Raw genomic sequence first — 13,307 nt, 5'->3', positions numbered from 1 at the left:
GCGTTCCCTGGTGTATCTAGTGGTAGAGCAAAGAAAAGTGGTAAGAGGCGCTCAGATTTACTTCCTTCTTGATTTCCACTAAAACGATCACTGGCCTGGGATGGATTTTGACAGGACTTCACTAGGGCCTTGCGTTGATAAATAAACGGGTTGAAATCTGGATAATCCTCTCTGGTGGCAAAAATATCGAATGTTTATTCATCGGTAATAATGCTCCCATTGCGTTTGCTGTGTGTGCTCTAGCGAACACTGCAAATCCCCTAGTAATGTTAACTTTCAGAAGAGACTTTGAAAGCTTTTATTGGCTGCAGCTGTAACCCAAGGCAGAGCAGATTTTTTTTTGACTCTTCCCTCCTTCCCTGCAGCATCTGGATTATCCTCCCTGTCGAGTTGCCTGGTTCTTGGTGCTGAGCCTGGAGGCAGCGCGACTATCAGCCAGTAACCTGTTGGCACAGCTCTGGGTATTTGTGCACAAGGAGGAACTTTTCTCCCGGTTTGTACTGAAGCACAGAGCTGAGTGGCAGTGCTTGGACTTGAGGAGCTTGTATAAATATTTAAAGGAATAATTGTTCAGCTAGGAGTGCTTCAGTCCAAGGCACTGAGAACTGGCATTTTTGCTTCGACTGCTTATCTGGGAGCGCATTTCCATAGTGACCCTGATCTGTAACCTAGCACAGGAAGCAAGAAACACTTCTCGTCTGGAAACAGGAAGGCTTCTCAGAAGCCTGGGCAAGATGTGGATCAGATCCTGAGCTGATACAGGCAGTGACAAGTCACCTCTGTGGAGCTGCCACTTCAGGATCTTATTCTGCTCTGGCTGTTGGCTGAAGCTGCCGTACAAAGCATAATACTGACATCACCAGAGCTCAGTAAAAGAGATGTTTGAAACAGCCCCAAGCCAGACTTATTGCTGGGTTAAGGTGAAGGCAATGTGCTCTTCAATTTATGGTGTTGACACAAATACTTTAGTCTGCCCAAGAAGAGAGGGGGAGGAAAAGACATCTTCTTTGATTATTTTTTTTATTGCCTGTTTCTGAGGGCCTTTTTTATGTTGTAGTTTTTAATTAATTTTTTAGAAATGGATGTATCTAATCAGCGGGTTTGGGCAGTTGTTGAGCCAAGAGCATAGGAGAGGTTTCTGTCAGGCTTATAATGGAAAGTCAGAACTTTTGGTTTCTGTTCCAGCTCTGACTGTGCACTTGACCTTTAACAAATCCTGTGCAGAATAGCTGAGCAACTCCCCTACCGTGTGGTGGAGCTGTGTGTCTGGGTGAGGGAATGCTGGGGAAATTATTCTGATGCCTTTCAGAGGAACAGGAGAGTTGCATGAAACACCTGAGTCGCTAATTTCCCTGCTGGCTGTCATCTGGATTGGTTGCTTTCCTAGCAGTTGAGAAAGTCTTTCTTTCTTTTTGAGGGGTGTTGAAGATGAAGGCTTCTGATTCTTTTCTACTGGTCTAATTTGAGTCTTCTAATTACTGCAATTGATCATCTGGTGTCTTTAATGTTTGGTTTGGTTTTCTGTCAATACTGCAGCTGGGAAACTGAGGTCATGGAGAAAAAGAGCAGCTTGCCTGGGATCACACAGCAGGTAACTGACAGAGCAAGAAACTGAGCCCGAGTCCCGGGCTGCTTTCACAGAGCTGAGATGGCAAGCTCCATGGCTTTCAAGCAAGGTTCTGCCTGAATTTGGCTGAGCAGGGTCATTTGTTTTCAGCTCAGTGCTTTCTTCCCCTTCAGTTGGGAAATATGTTTTTTAAATGCTGCCTTCCCACCAGTGAGTTCTGGCACGCTGGTTGCTTGATGCGTAGCTGGAGCCTGACACAGAAGATGCAGTGCTCGCATATCCACAATTGTCAGATCTGCATTTGTTTATAATTAAATGGCAGAAACAGCGGTATTGTGCTGAGATACAACTGGGCACCCAGTCCAGAAACAACTGGAAACTTTAAGTCATTAAGTGCACTGCAGAAAGCTGGATCACATGGAAGGGGAGACATGATCATATCCATAAAAGCTGTATCATGGTGCACAAGGGAGCTAAAATAACATCGCCTGGGTTCGTTCTGACATCTCTTATCTTTTGAGCAAATACAGTATTACTCTTAAAGGAACATTAATATTAAATGCTAACGTAGAGGCAGGCTTGGTGTTTGATGCAGAGTCCCTGCCCCAAAGCTCCGCTCCCACTTGAGCCTGAGGGATAGAAAGTATGGGGAAAAAAGCTTCCCAGATAGGGGAGAAAGTGGGGCTGTAAGAGGCAGAATTTAAGAGGCTTGTGGTTTATAGTTTAACGTCATTACCAGTAGTGGAAGAATCTATGGTTACAGAACATTTATATAAAGAAATGTGTTGTTTTTTTTTTTTTTTTCAAGGCTTCTCAGTTGTATGCTGTTTCTCTCTAACCAATGGTTTGCCTTCTTACTTTGAAGGACAGGAAAAATTATGGCTGGCAATGCAAAACTGAAGCAGCAGCTGGCACAGAAGTAAACAGGATCATCTTCTCAATTGCTAGACCCTAAGCAAAGGCAAAAGCTGTATGCCATTTTCTGATGACTTCCACTGTTTCATGATGTTTATTATGAAAATAATTTAAGAGTTAGTTGGTGGCAGGTATCAGTAGAAAGGCCAGAGAGCCCTTGGTTTCCCAGACTCTGAGCCTTTGTTAACGTTGGGTTAGCTGTACCTGCAGGGTATTAGCTTCCACCACCATAAGTATTTGTTACCTGAAATAACTTAAACCAGAAGTTTCTGTTGTATTGTAGAATTCAAAAATGTTTCCTACCTCCTTTGGCAGGATGCACGCCACCCTGAATCCTAAGGCTCACAAAGGGAAACGTGAGGACTTGAGGGATGCACTGCACCCTTCTCTGACTCAGCAGGGGTTTTGTGAAGCCAGAAGTGTGATCAGTGGGAGCAAGAAAAGGTGTCGCGTGTGTAAAGACGGGCTGAGTATTTAGGCCTGCAAATAACCCCCCCCAGCTCTTCATTTGAACACGTGGAGAATGGTGTGATTCCTTCCTGAGGAGCTGGTAGGGCTGCTGAGAGCTGTGCACATTGTGTTTGCCTGGTCTTATCAAGGTCAGAGTGCCTAGTGAATTATAAACTTATATATTTTACAATAAAATGTGCTTTTATTGTAAAATAAAACTATAAAACTTGTATCCCTATTGAGTGGTGGTCTGTCAGACGTGAGCCTTGCTGATGCAGATTAAGGAGAGGACTGGCAGGGCTTCAGGGCAGGCTTGTGATGAGAAAAGATGCAGCTGAAAATGTAGCTCTGGGGGAAGCTGTGTGTGCTTCAAGTAAGGTTTGTCTTGGATTTCGTTTTCAGTGGCTGGTGATTTCAGGGTGCTTTAATTTTGAACTTCTAACCATGAACCTGAAAAGGATGAAATGTCAGTCCTAAACGTTAAGCTCCTAAACTAATATGGCACCCTCACAAGTCAAGGCTCTGTTCCTGGGCCACCTTTGCCTGCTCAGGCAGCCACCACCTTTTCTTTATGGTATGATTTTTTTTTGCTGTACTGCTCCGTGCCTCCTTCCCAAGCAGTTTTTATTTCTGGGATTACTCCAAGATCCGTGCATCCTACCAGCAGGTCTCCAGTTGGACTTCAAGGGCTTGGTTTCAAGCAAGAATTTCCCAAGTGATCTGGGATTTGCCTTTCTGAGGCCCTGCTTCTGCCAGAGGAATTAGTCCCCGTTTGAGAGCAGCTTGTCAACACCAGCACTGCTAACAGTGTGAGTGCAAGCGTGGACAGGCTCAGGTGTCTATCGCATCACAAAAACTCACAGAAAGCAGCTTTGCTCCGTGGTCAGCCTGCACCCAGGTGCTAGCACAGTGCAGGCTAACCTCAGGAGCACCCCTGCCTGCACCACGAGCTCGTGAGCAGTGCAGAAACCTGCGTGGGGACCCCAGCAGAGGGCTGCTGGCGGAGTGTCTGAGGCAGCCAAGTCTTCCAGACGTGCCACAAAGCCTGTCTGAGGCTCTGCGTTCAGGAGGGAGTTCAGGAAAATATTTTGTGGACGCAGTGGGATGCTGGCTGGCATTTCCTGCGATCGGTTGGACTTTGTTTTAAATGATGTCAGGGCACCAAGGATCTGAGACGGGCACAGTAATTTGGATGTTATGAATTGGCGTTAAGTATCAATAAGCAGAGCTGTTAAGAAATCTTCCCCGTCCTCATGCCCATCAGGAACATTTTCCTCTTCAGCATGTGTTCTTCAGCTCCCCAGCAGTACAAGCAAATTGGAAAGTTCAGCTGTCATTTGGGGAAGGTCATAGATCACACTAGCAGCCCGAGTAATCCAAGAGGTTTTAAGTATCATAGCATTTAGTTTAAAGTGAAATTTGCTCTGACAGGGGCTGGCAGACCAATAGGAAAAAGAAATATTTGTGCTTGGAGAAGTGCATGTGTAGAGACCGCGAGTATAACTGATGGCTGGAAGTGATTTCAGTCTAAAAAAAACAAATCATTAAGAGAGTGCATAGGGGTAAAATACACAGTTCATATTTTAAAGGGTCTCAAAATGAACCAGCAACTGAGGTTAGCATTACATAGTAATTAGCTGTGCTGTTCACTGTTTAACTCCATGAGCTCCAGGCGTGGTGGTAAACGTGCACAAGAAAGCAGTTGTGCTTCGGCTGCGTGGGTAGCAAGCTCCGAGCAGTGCGCACGCGTGCGATTTTGTGAGACAAAGCTGCCTTAAAGAACTCGCAGGGTAGGTGTCCAGCTGAACCCGGCTGCCTAAAGGTAGGAAAATAACAATTTGGGGATGTGTACAGTTGCCTTGATGGCATAACTATGCCCCTCACTTCCTGGGAGGACAGGCTGATGCTCTGTTGAGCACAGTTTCCGTGTAGATGCTGTATAAATAAAACCAACGACATGCTTTACCTAGGAGCAAATTTAGAAGTCGATTGCTGGTATAAATCTAAGAGCACACAGCACAAATCACCATCTCAGGCCAGTCATTAGCCCAGGAGTGTTTACAGCTGAAATCAACCATCTTTCCCGGCTGTACCCTTTCTGCTGTTCTTGGCAGGAGTGGCAAGGATTCAGCAGGACTCAGTTTTGAAACCCGTCTCCACCTCTGTAGGTTATGCTTGCAGAGTCATTGCACTTGGCTTGCCAGCCTCATGAGTAAGCCAGACTTCAGTCCGCAGACGCGTGTTTGCTGTTTTGTTGCCCTACCCCTGTTACCTCTTGAGGTTCAATAGCCTTCCCTTCCACCGAGAGGACAAGCTTTTTGCTGTTTGCTAGCCCAAACAATCAAACAAGCAAATCTGGGGATGTTTCAAGATCACTGAGATGTAAAAAGGAAGCCAACTTTTTTTTTTTTTTTTTTTTGAAGCAGGGGCAAGCCTTCATTTACTGATGAGAAATATTTAAATAGGGAAGAGCGGTGATTTGATCAAGGTGTTTTAATGTGATTTTCTATTCCTTTTTTTTTTTTTTTTTCTTTTTAAACTGTCCAAAGCAGTTATCAGCTGATCCATCTCCTCCAGTTTTCTTCAGGACACTAACATATGTCTAAACCATTTGGAAATAACTGATACTCCTCAAAGTTTAAACTCTAGGGATCTTTACCTAATTACTTACACATTTTTTAAAAAAATTATATATATAAAAATGATTTGCTGAGAATGTAATTGAAACCATATTTTCCCTGCTCACTTTATCAATTTAAATATATTTAAAAGTTTTTGAATAAGGATTTCTGAACTGGAAGTAGCTGGGAGAGCTCTGCCTGCAGCCGTAGAGACCCATTGCCACCTCGTGGCTCAGCGTCGTTATTGCACCTCACCCAAAGGAAAAAAGGGTTTGGGTTTGGTTGCAGAATGAACAAGAGCTAGGAGGGACCAAAAGGAGTTCCTGAAGCTCTGCAGGTCAGGGAGCTGTGCCTGACAGCGGTCTGTCTGCATGCTGCAGAGCAGTGGCAGAAGCAAAGACCATCCCCTGACCGAAGTGAGTGCAGGCAGAGGGAAAGCTGGAGTGCAGGGTTTGGTGTTTCTGGAGACAAGAAATGCAGAGAAAGTAACAGGACTTCTCACAGTGCCATCTTTTAGCAGGCCTGAAGCTTTCAAAGACTCCCAAGAAAGCTTTTGTTTGCCAAGAACAAACAAGGGACCTGGAGAATTTGCCTCAGATGTTACCAGCACGTTTCATAATGGGCTTCTAAAAGAGTAATAGGATTTTGGAGTAGGTAAGGCTGGCCAGAGGTGGATGTGGAGCCAGAGGCATGTGCTCACATAGCTTTGCGTTGCTGCAGGGGGCAGTACTCCTGCTCTGCTTCCTTGGCCCTGCTGAAGGGACTGCTTGGACTTTAGGGTCAGACTGATGGCACAAGGTGTGAGGCAGAGGCACTGCCAACCCAAATTCAGGCAGGCAGATGTGGAAACACCACTTCCAGGGCACTGCATTCCTCCAGAAACATTCAGGTGAAGCAGACTGGCTTTCTCAGCAGTTGGGTGAGTGGGTTGTGTTCCCTCCCTCTCGGAGGACAAACCTCAGCCTCAGACCTTCCACCTTCGCGTGATTATCAGGATATCCCACAAGTGACCCGTTTCCCTGAGAAACCAGGCACAGAGTCCTTTCCTCAGCCCTTGTGGCAGCACAAACCGAGGAAAATCTCTTTGTGAGGACAAAGTGCTGGACATGGTCCCCCAGCGCTTCAGCTGAGCCCTTTCAATCCAAGCGATGCGGGAGTGCCAGCTTTTTGGTGAGCCAGGGCCTGGGGCCCACCCATTGTACGTCTTCTGGCTGGGTCATTCTTTCCCAGGCCTTGACTGTTGCATAACCCATGTTCCATATGTCTAATTGGCAGTAATGAGCTTCAGCTTTTCCCCACTCCAAAAGCACTTTGGTTCTTTGTGTTTTGACAGTCTTCAGAAGGGAAGTTCAGCTCCTTTCAATGCATCTTCAGTCAGACAATAAATCAGAACCCTTTTCTATTTGTCCTGCTGATGTGGAAGTTAAAAAGTGACATAGCTAAGAATAGGCAGGCATCCAGTATCTTAGGCAATGCTCATTTTTCCTCTACCTCCTGCGTGAGAGTTATTGTTGAGCGTGAAATATGTGCCACTTTTCCCTGCGCAGTTCTTGTGCTGTGGGACTTTTTAGGTGTAAAAGATGCTCTTCTGGATGAAAAATGGCTTCTTGTGGCTCGTCAGAACGTAGCCATGTACTATACGATGAATTCTTTCTGCCATTTGCTTGTCAGTCTTGCAGCCCATCAGAAACATTGTCCTTTGCTGAACTATGTCGCTATGCCAGATATTCTCACTTTCTCATTTCTAGCTGGTGTTTGCCCAGGGGCTTCAAAAATTGGCTGTCGCTTTGGAAGAAAAATAGATTATTTGGATGTGCTGTGCAGGCGCGGGGTTACCAGTGGGCTTTGCAAGAAGCAGACTCGAAGCCTTCCCAGAAATACACGTAACCTTCAATGTACAGACAGAGAAACTGAGTCACAGAAGCAAAGTGCTTTGCCAGTAAATCCATAGAAGGATAGGAGAGAAGAGTTGTGTGTCTCCCGGGATTTTCACTTGAGCTGAAAGTCAACCAGCTTCTTGTGAATTGCTTTTAATGCCACAGTGCCAGCTCTCCATTTCTCTGCTTTCAGATAATAAAAATAATAAAGAACTTAAAGCGTTAGTGCAATGACTTGCTAGGCCTGCCTTTCCTGGACAGGAGTTGTGTTGATTTCTCCGCAGCATACCCATTTTTGCCAGGGGAAGAGAAGCTGGAGCAGTGCTGGCTAGGGAAGATGGCTTGCTGAACTCTCCGTGGTGAGCAGAGTTGGAGCAACCAGCACCACTACACCTTCTGTAACATAGAAAAACCTTTAATTTCTTTCCCTTCTTTTTTATAGCATCGGAGTTGACGGATTTGGTCAGACACCAGGGGTTCCTGGCCGCCCAGCGACTGCATACGGGTACCGCCCGGACGAGCCGTACTACTACAGCTACGGGGCGCGATAAAACGCCCCTCACGTGCTCCAGACACTGCTCCCTGCCCCGGCCTGCAGGAGATCTGTCCCTTGGTAATGCATGACTGTACCACGACGGGTCCATCCCTCTATATCCTTTGGCGTGTGTAGCTCTGGATAAACCTAGCCTTTCTGGGTCCAGTGTCGTAGTGACTGTTTTACTCCTCAGTTGCTCTTTATCATTTTTGTACAGTATTTGCTCTGTGACTTGAAAGCAAGCATTGAAAGCTACTGGACTGGAAAGCGTCACGTTATGTATATTAAGCTACTAATTTAATTTCTATTAAATATAAAAACCTGCGTGGTCAGTGTTGAATGTGGTGAATGCGTTTCTAAGCGACGTTTCATTTGTTTTACAAGGCATTTAAGAAGAATGCTTCATGTGAAGCGTGTTTAATGTGGACTGTTTCCCTCTAACACTTCAGTAACAGGAACACTGTTAAGCCCCAGCATTTCCTGGCACTGTCTTCACACGTAGTTACTGAAGTCCAGTCTTGGGCCTGACACCTTTTAATAATGGAAAGATGGCACAGATTCACTCCCCTTGGGCTTCAAGCATTTACAGCCTAGCTGAAAACACTCAAAATTAGAAACTGTAACACAAAAATACCTTTACCATGGGTGTTCCTGTAGGGTGAGAGAAGACTGCCACCATACTGAGGACCAGAGAGAGGAATAAAACCACTGTGGCTTGGCTCAGAATCAAGGTGCAAAGTCTTTTCCCCCAACTTCCCTATCCTAAAATATGAATGTAGCCATCCTGTCCTGGTTGTTTACAGGGGTGTAAGCTGGATCTAAACCCAGGTGATGGACTGAGAAGCAGCAGCAAAGACATTGTGAGACACCTTCGTGTTGGCTTCATGCAATCACAGCATTGCAAGTGCAAGTCCATGTCTGAAACGTGCTATGTGAAAGCAGAATTGAGGCTAAGGTCTTGTACCCCTACCCGTAACAACACACAAAGCATACGCACTGTGCCCTTTGGCCACTACTATCAAGACAGCAGTTCAAATAGTTTACTTTGAAATACCTCTACCTTGTGACCTACCTCTACCTCGTGATTATTTTAAAATGGTTATTGATGTACAGAATTGTCCCTCTCTTCTCTCTCATGGCTGCCTAACATGAAAATATACTTGGATGATGGGCCAACACTACTAGAACAGCAGCCAGTGATCCCTTATGACCGGTGGTGATGCAAGGAAGGCATTGGGGGTGTTTAAGAAGTTTGTATTTGCCTTATACCTTTAAAGTATCTGAAATCAAGATGGTTTTTGAACCTTGCTTTATCTTTTAAAGATGTGCAGGCACTGTTGCTCTCTAGGTCTTATACTGCGTGATTGGAAATGAGTCTAAAATTAGCCACAGCATTTCTTACTAGTTTTCAGCGTCCTCCCTGTGCTGGCTTCACATTAATGGCTTCACTTATGGAGGTAGGTGGAAGAACAGCCTTGCCAAGATTAACTAACATTTTTTAATATTTTTTCTATATTTTTTTAACTAACTCACGTGCAATTGCTTAGAAAACTTAAGTCCTTACTAGAAATGCTGCAGAAAACATGAATTAAACTCTGGTGGGTTTCCAGTGTCATACCCTTCTAGAATTTTTCCATTGGTCTGAACCCACATGTTATCTGCCCAGCAGTCGTGCTGCATTTAGTGAGAACCTTTCAGATATTTTATAGCTGTAGCTGTGAGAGAAATCACCCAAACTGCATATTCAAATGCAGGCTTTTTTTTTTGTCCTCCTTTCCAGAAAATTAGCATGAAGTTATTTAAAGAAATTGCCCTTTTCATGGAATGTGTGTTGGGGAGGGGAAAAAAAAGTGGGTCCTTAGAGCATACTCAAACTATCAATGAAACTGAAGGAGCCTTTAATTGGAAGCTTCAGGTTAACAAGGAACTACAGTTGAGCTTCAGCAAATGGGTGGGTATCTGTAATTGTAATACAGCTGTGACCATGCTGAGAATAAATGGCAGTGGAAAAATCTCTGGCTGCATTTTTAGTATTCAGTGCTAGGAGTTTATGAGAAAAGAATAAAAGATCAAGTATTTGTAGCTTTGCCTGGCAGCAGCTAAGAGAAGAACATCATTTATCTGCAAGCAGAGCTTGGTAAAAATTACTCAGCACTTAGTAGCCTGAGGACAGAGCCTGCTAGCCAAGATGAAAACCAGCTGTGCCACTACACTCTCTAAGGCAGGAGAGAGGCTGATTTTCTCTTTAATTACAGTTCCTGAGCCAGAAAGGGGGAAAAGAAAAAAAAAAAAGATATGAGCACATACACTTTTCAATCTATATCACATTTCCTGTGGGTGTCAGAGGGAGACTGGAGAGTCTGACCTGTAGGGTAACTTTTTAATTATCTGTATTTATGGATTCAGTCCCTGAGTACTGTATCCTGCATAAAATGGGACACGGAGGGATCTGTTTTCTTTTAGCAACTTCTACTTTTGCACTTTCCTCCTTTTCCTGATTTTGCACTGCTCCTCTTTTCTTCCCCCTACAGGAGCAATCCCTAACCCTCACAGGAGTATCCTTCCCTGTCTGCTGTTAATTAATTAATGAGTTAGGTTATGCAGGTGCCTGAGATATAATTAGGCTGTAAAGTTAATAGTACAGTGAAATAAGCATAGGCTAAGTTCATGTGTTTGTTAGTTATCACTCAGGCTTTCTACAGTTGTACACTATACTTTCAGTGAGCTTTTTTTACTTAATGCAGCATCCTAAGATCTTGTTTTAAATTATTGTTTATGCTGCACTAGCACCTAGAAGGTTACTAGAACAACCTAAGGTGGGGAAAGGCAGAAGTGAACAAATATCCTTGGCCTAGACAGCTTAGGAAGGACTTGGCTCAAAGTCTTCTAAACACTGGTGTGTGCAGAGTTGTCTGCTACCAGTTTAAGATGTATTTTATTCTGAAATAAGACTGCTGTGATTCTGTTAAATTTAATCCGTTTGGAATAAGCTGGACAAGCTCTGTTTAGATACAACAGATTTCAAGCCCCTTTGGCAGGGTCTTTAATGGAATTCCTGTAATGCGCTGCTGGTAAAACTAAGCTCTTCATGGGAAAAGGCAGCATGCTCAGAATAGCCCCAACCTTTGTTTCTTCCATGACTGTCCAAAAAAAAAAAAAAAAAAATGAAGCTGACTTAGTGCAGCTTCTTTTGCAGCTGACAGCCCTTAAAGTTGTTGTGACCTGCTCATTTTTTCTTTGAGGTTCAGGAGAGAGCACTGAGGCAACGTGAGGCACTGGAGCTGCCTGCGCAGGCTGGGGAGGACAGCGCTGCCTTGCATGCAGCTCACAGCTAGAAGCTGATGCTTTCAACCAGTCAGTCTAGAAACATGCTTGAATGAGAACATGGACTTTTCTTGAGTTGGTATGTAACCTGTTGCTTTGGGCTGGTTTTGGTTTTGTTGGGGTCTCCATCCCCCAGAAAGAAAACCTCATATCTGTTTATTGAGCAGTTGAATACTTTAGAAATACTCTTAGTAGCAGAAAGGAACTGTAACATAGCTGCAGCTGATGTGACTATGCAGCAGGAGGACATCCTTGGAATAGATATCAGCTGTGGTTCAGGCTGGTGCAGGGAATACCACCCACCCCAGCCCTGTTTTTTCTAGTTACAAACCTAATCAGTTACTTGCTAACAGCTCTGTGATCCCTCTAGTTTCCTGTCTGCTCTTGGGAGTCCTGAATTACTCTGAAGGAGCCTACGTGGGCTGCTCTTATGAAAGGCAAATTGCAATTTTTGAAGGGCAGAAACCCAGCTCTGGTGTTTGTGTAGTACCTAGCACCGTAGGACCCTGGTGAGGGCGAGCTCCTCCACAGCACTTCAGTGTGAATGAAACGACAGAGCTGTATGGGAACAGCAGATAAAGGGAAGAAATGCTTCTCCAGAGGATCACAGGCAGTCGAGCAAAGTAAATATGCTACAAATGATAGAGCAGCCAGCATGCTTTTTCCTGAGAGCCTCCTGAGTCACCTCACTGCCTGAAGCCTGCAGCCAGAGCTTAATACACAATGTCAACCATTGTGTATTAAGTGTATTTTGTCTTTTCCTGCAGTTGTTCAGGTCTTCTTCCTTTTCCCCATCAAATCTGCAGGCACAGGGGACACCTAAATCTATGCATAGGTCCTTGTGTGGCTTCTCTGGGGTGAGGAATGTCCACCCTTATTTTGCACTTTGAGGCCAGGGTCTTTTAGCATAAGTATTTGGGACACAGACTTCTTTCTGGTCTGTCCTACCTTTGAAATAGGGAGGTTGCACTTCCGAGCTTCATTTTAATTGCTGTTCCTGTCTGCCTTATTGTCACCCCATGGTGTGTCACATGCCTCACATACTAGTCAGGATACGGATGTATTGCACTCCCCTGCACCTTCCTCCTCCTGCTTTATTTAAGAAGACCCAGTTCTTCCAGCTACCCCTACAGCCATCTGCACGAGGAGGGGACTCTGAGCACTCTGCCCCACTGTTAGACCTCCCCATGCACCTTCTTCTCCACTTAGAGTTCGATGCAGATGTGAGGGGATCCCTTTTTCTGTCCAGATGTCAAAGGGGCCCTGGCATCAACGAGTTACTGGCCAGCAGAGCAGGATCTCTAGGACTGTCCATGTTCTGGGCAGTGTCTGGCTTTACCAGAAAGGGGCTGGGGGGAGCTCATTGCTAAAGAATAGGCTCTGCAAAGTTCAGGGCAGCTTTGACAGCACAAAATTTAATGCATGCTAAATTGGTGGAGTTCAGTTATAAAGAAAGCCAAGGAGTTAGCACAGCTTAGACCACCTTTGTTAAGCACCCTGCAATTGCCATTAAATCTTTGTCTAGACAAGGCCACAGGTATGGGGTGTGCTGCTGGGCCCTGCTCGCTCGAAACATTAGGTTCAAAACGACTGAGCAAACCACATCCTAATGCCCTGGCGCTGCATGAAACTGGAATAACATTGGCAATATGAAAATAGTGTGTGAAAAGCCCAGACCTCCCACTGCACTATAGTAATTCCTTTCAACGTTCGTTCTGCTGTCCAAAATACTCACGTGAAATCTCTCCCCGGAGCCCCTTTACGCTGCAGCACAGAGAGCAATTAGTTTTAATGGCATTAAATAGATCTCCTTACGATGCAGGGGTTACGCCACCAGAAGAGCTGTCAGGCAGAGACCACCTGCCTCGCCTCCACAGCTCTCGCCCCGTCACCCCCTGTGGCTGTGCTCCCGGGGGGGATGCTGTGGGGCTGAGCGGCGACCCTGCAAGGGGAGCTGGAAGGGAATGAGCTTAGGGGCTGCAGCTGGGGCTGTGCCTTGTCCCCGTACACTTGGGGTC

At 45.2% G+C, this 13,307-nt stretch overlaps 1 protein-coding gene across 1 annotated transcript in view; it reads left to right on the top strand.

Annotated features, from left to right (window-relative positions):
* The window catches only part of KIFAP3 (kinesin associated protein 3), a 71,897-nt gene extending 63,588 nt beyond the window's left edge, over positions 1-8,309 (top strand). Inside the window, exon 20 of the mRNA XM_032192006.1 lies at positions 7,873-8,309. Coding sequence (XP_032047897.1) covers positions 7,873-7,981 — 109 coding nt within the window. The 3' untranslated portion in view covers positions 7,982-8,309. The remainder of the gene's footprint in view (positions 1-7,872) is intronic.
* The last annotated feature ends 4,998 nt before the right edge of the window (positions 8,310-13,307 follow it).

The sequence above is a fragment of the Aythya fuligula genome, chromosome 8 (genome assembly GCF_009819795.1).
Source record: "Aythya fuligula isolate bAytFul2 chromosome 8, bAytFul2.pri, whole genome shotgun sequence".
NCBI classification, from domain to species: domain Eukaryota; kingdom Metazoa; phylum Chordata; class Aves; order Anseriformes; family Anatidae; genus Aythya; species Aythya fuligula.
The sequence above is the reverse complement of the archived record's forward strand: the minus strand, read 5'-3'. Positions and strand labels throughout refer to the sequence as shown.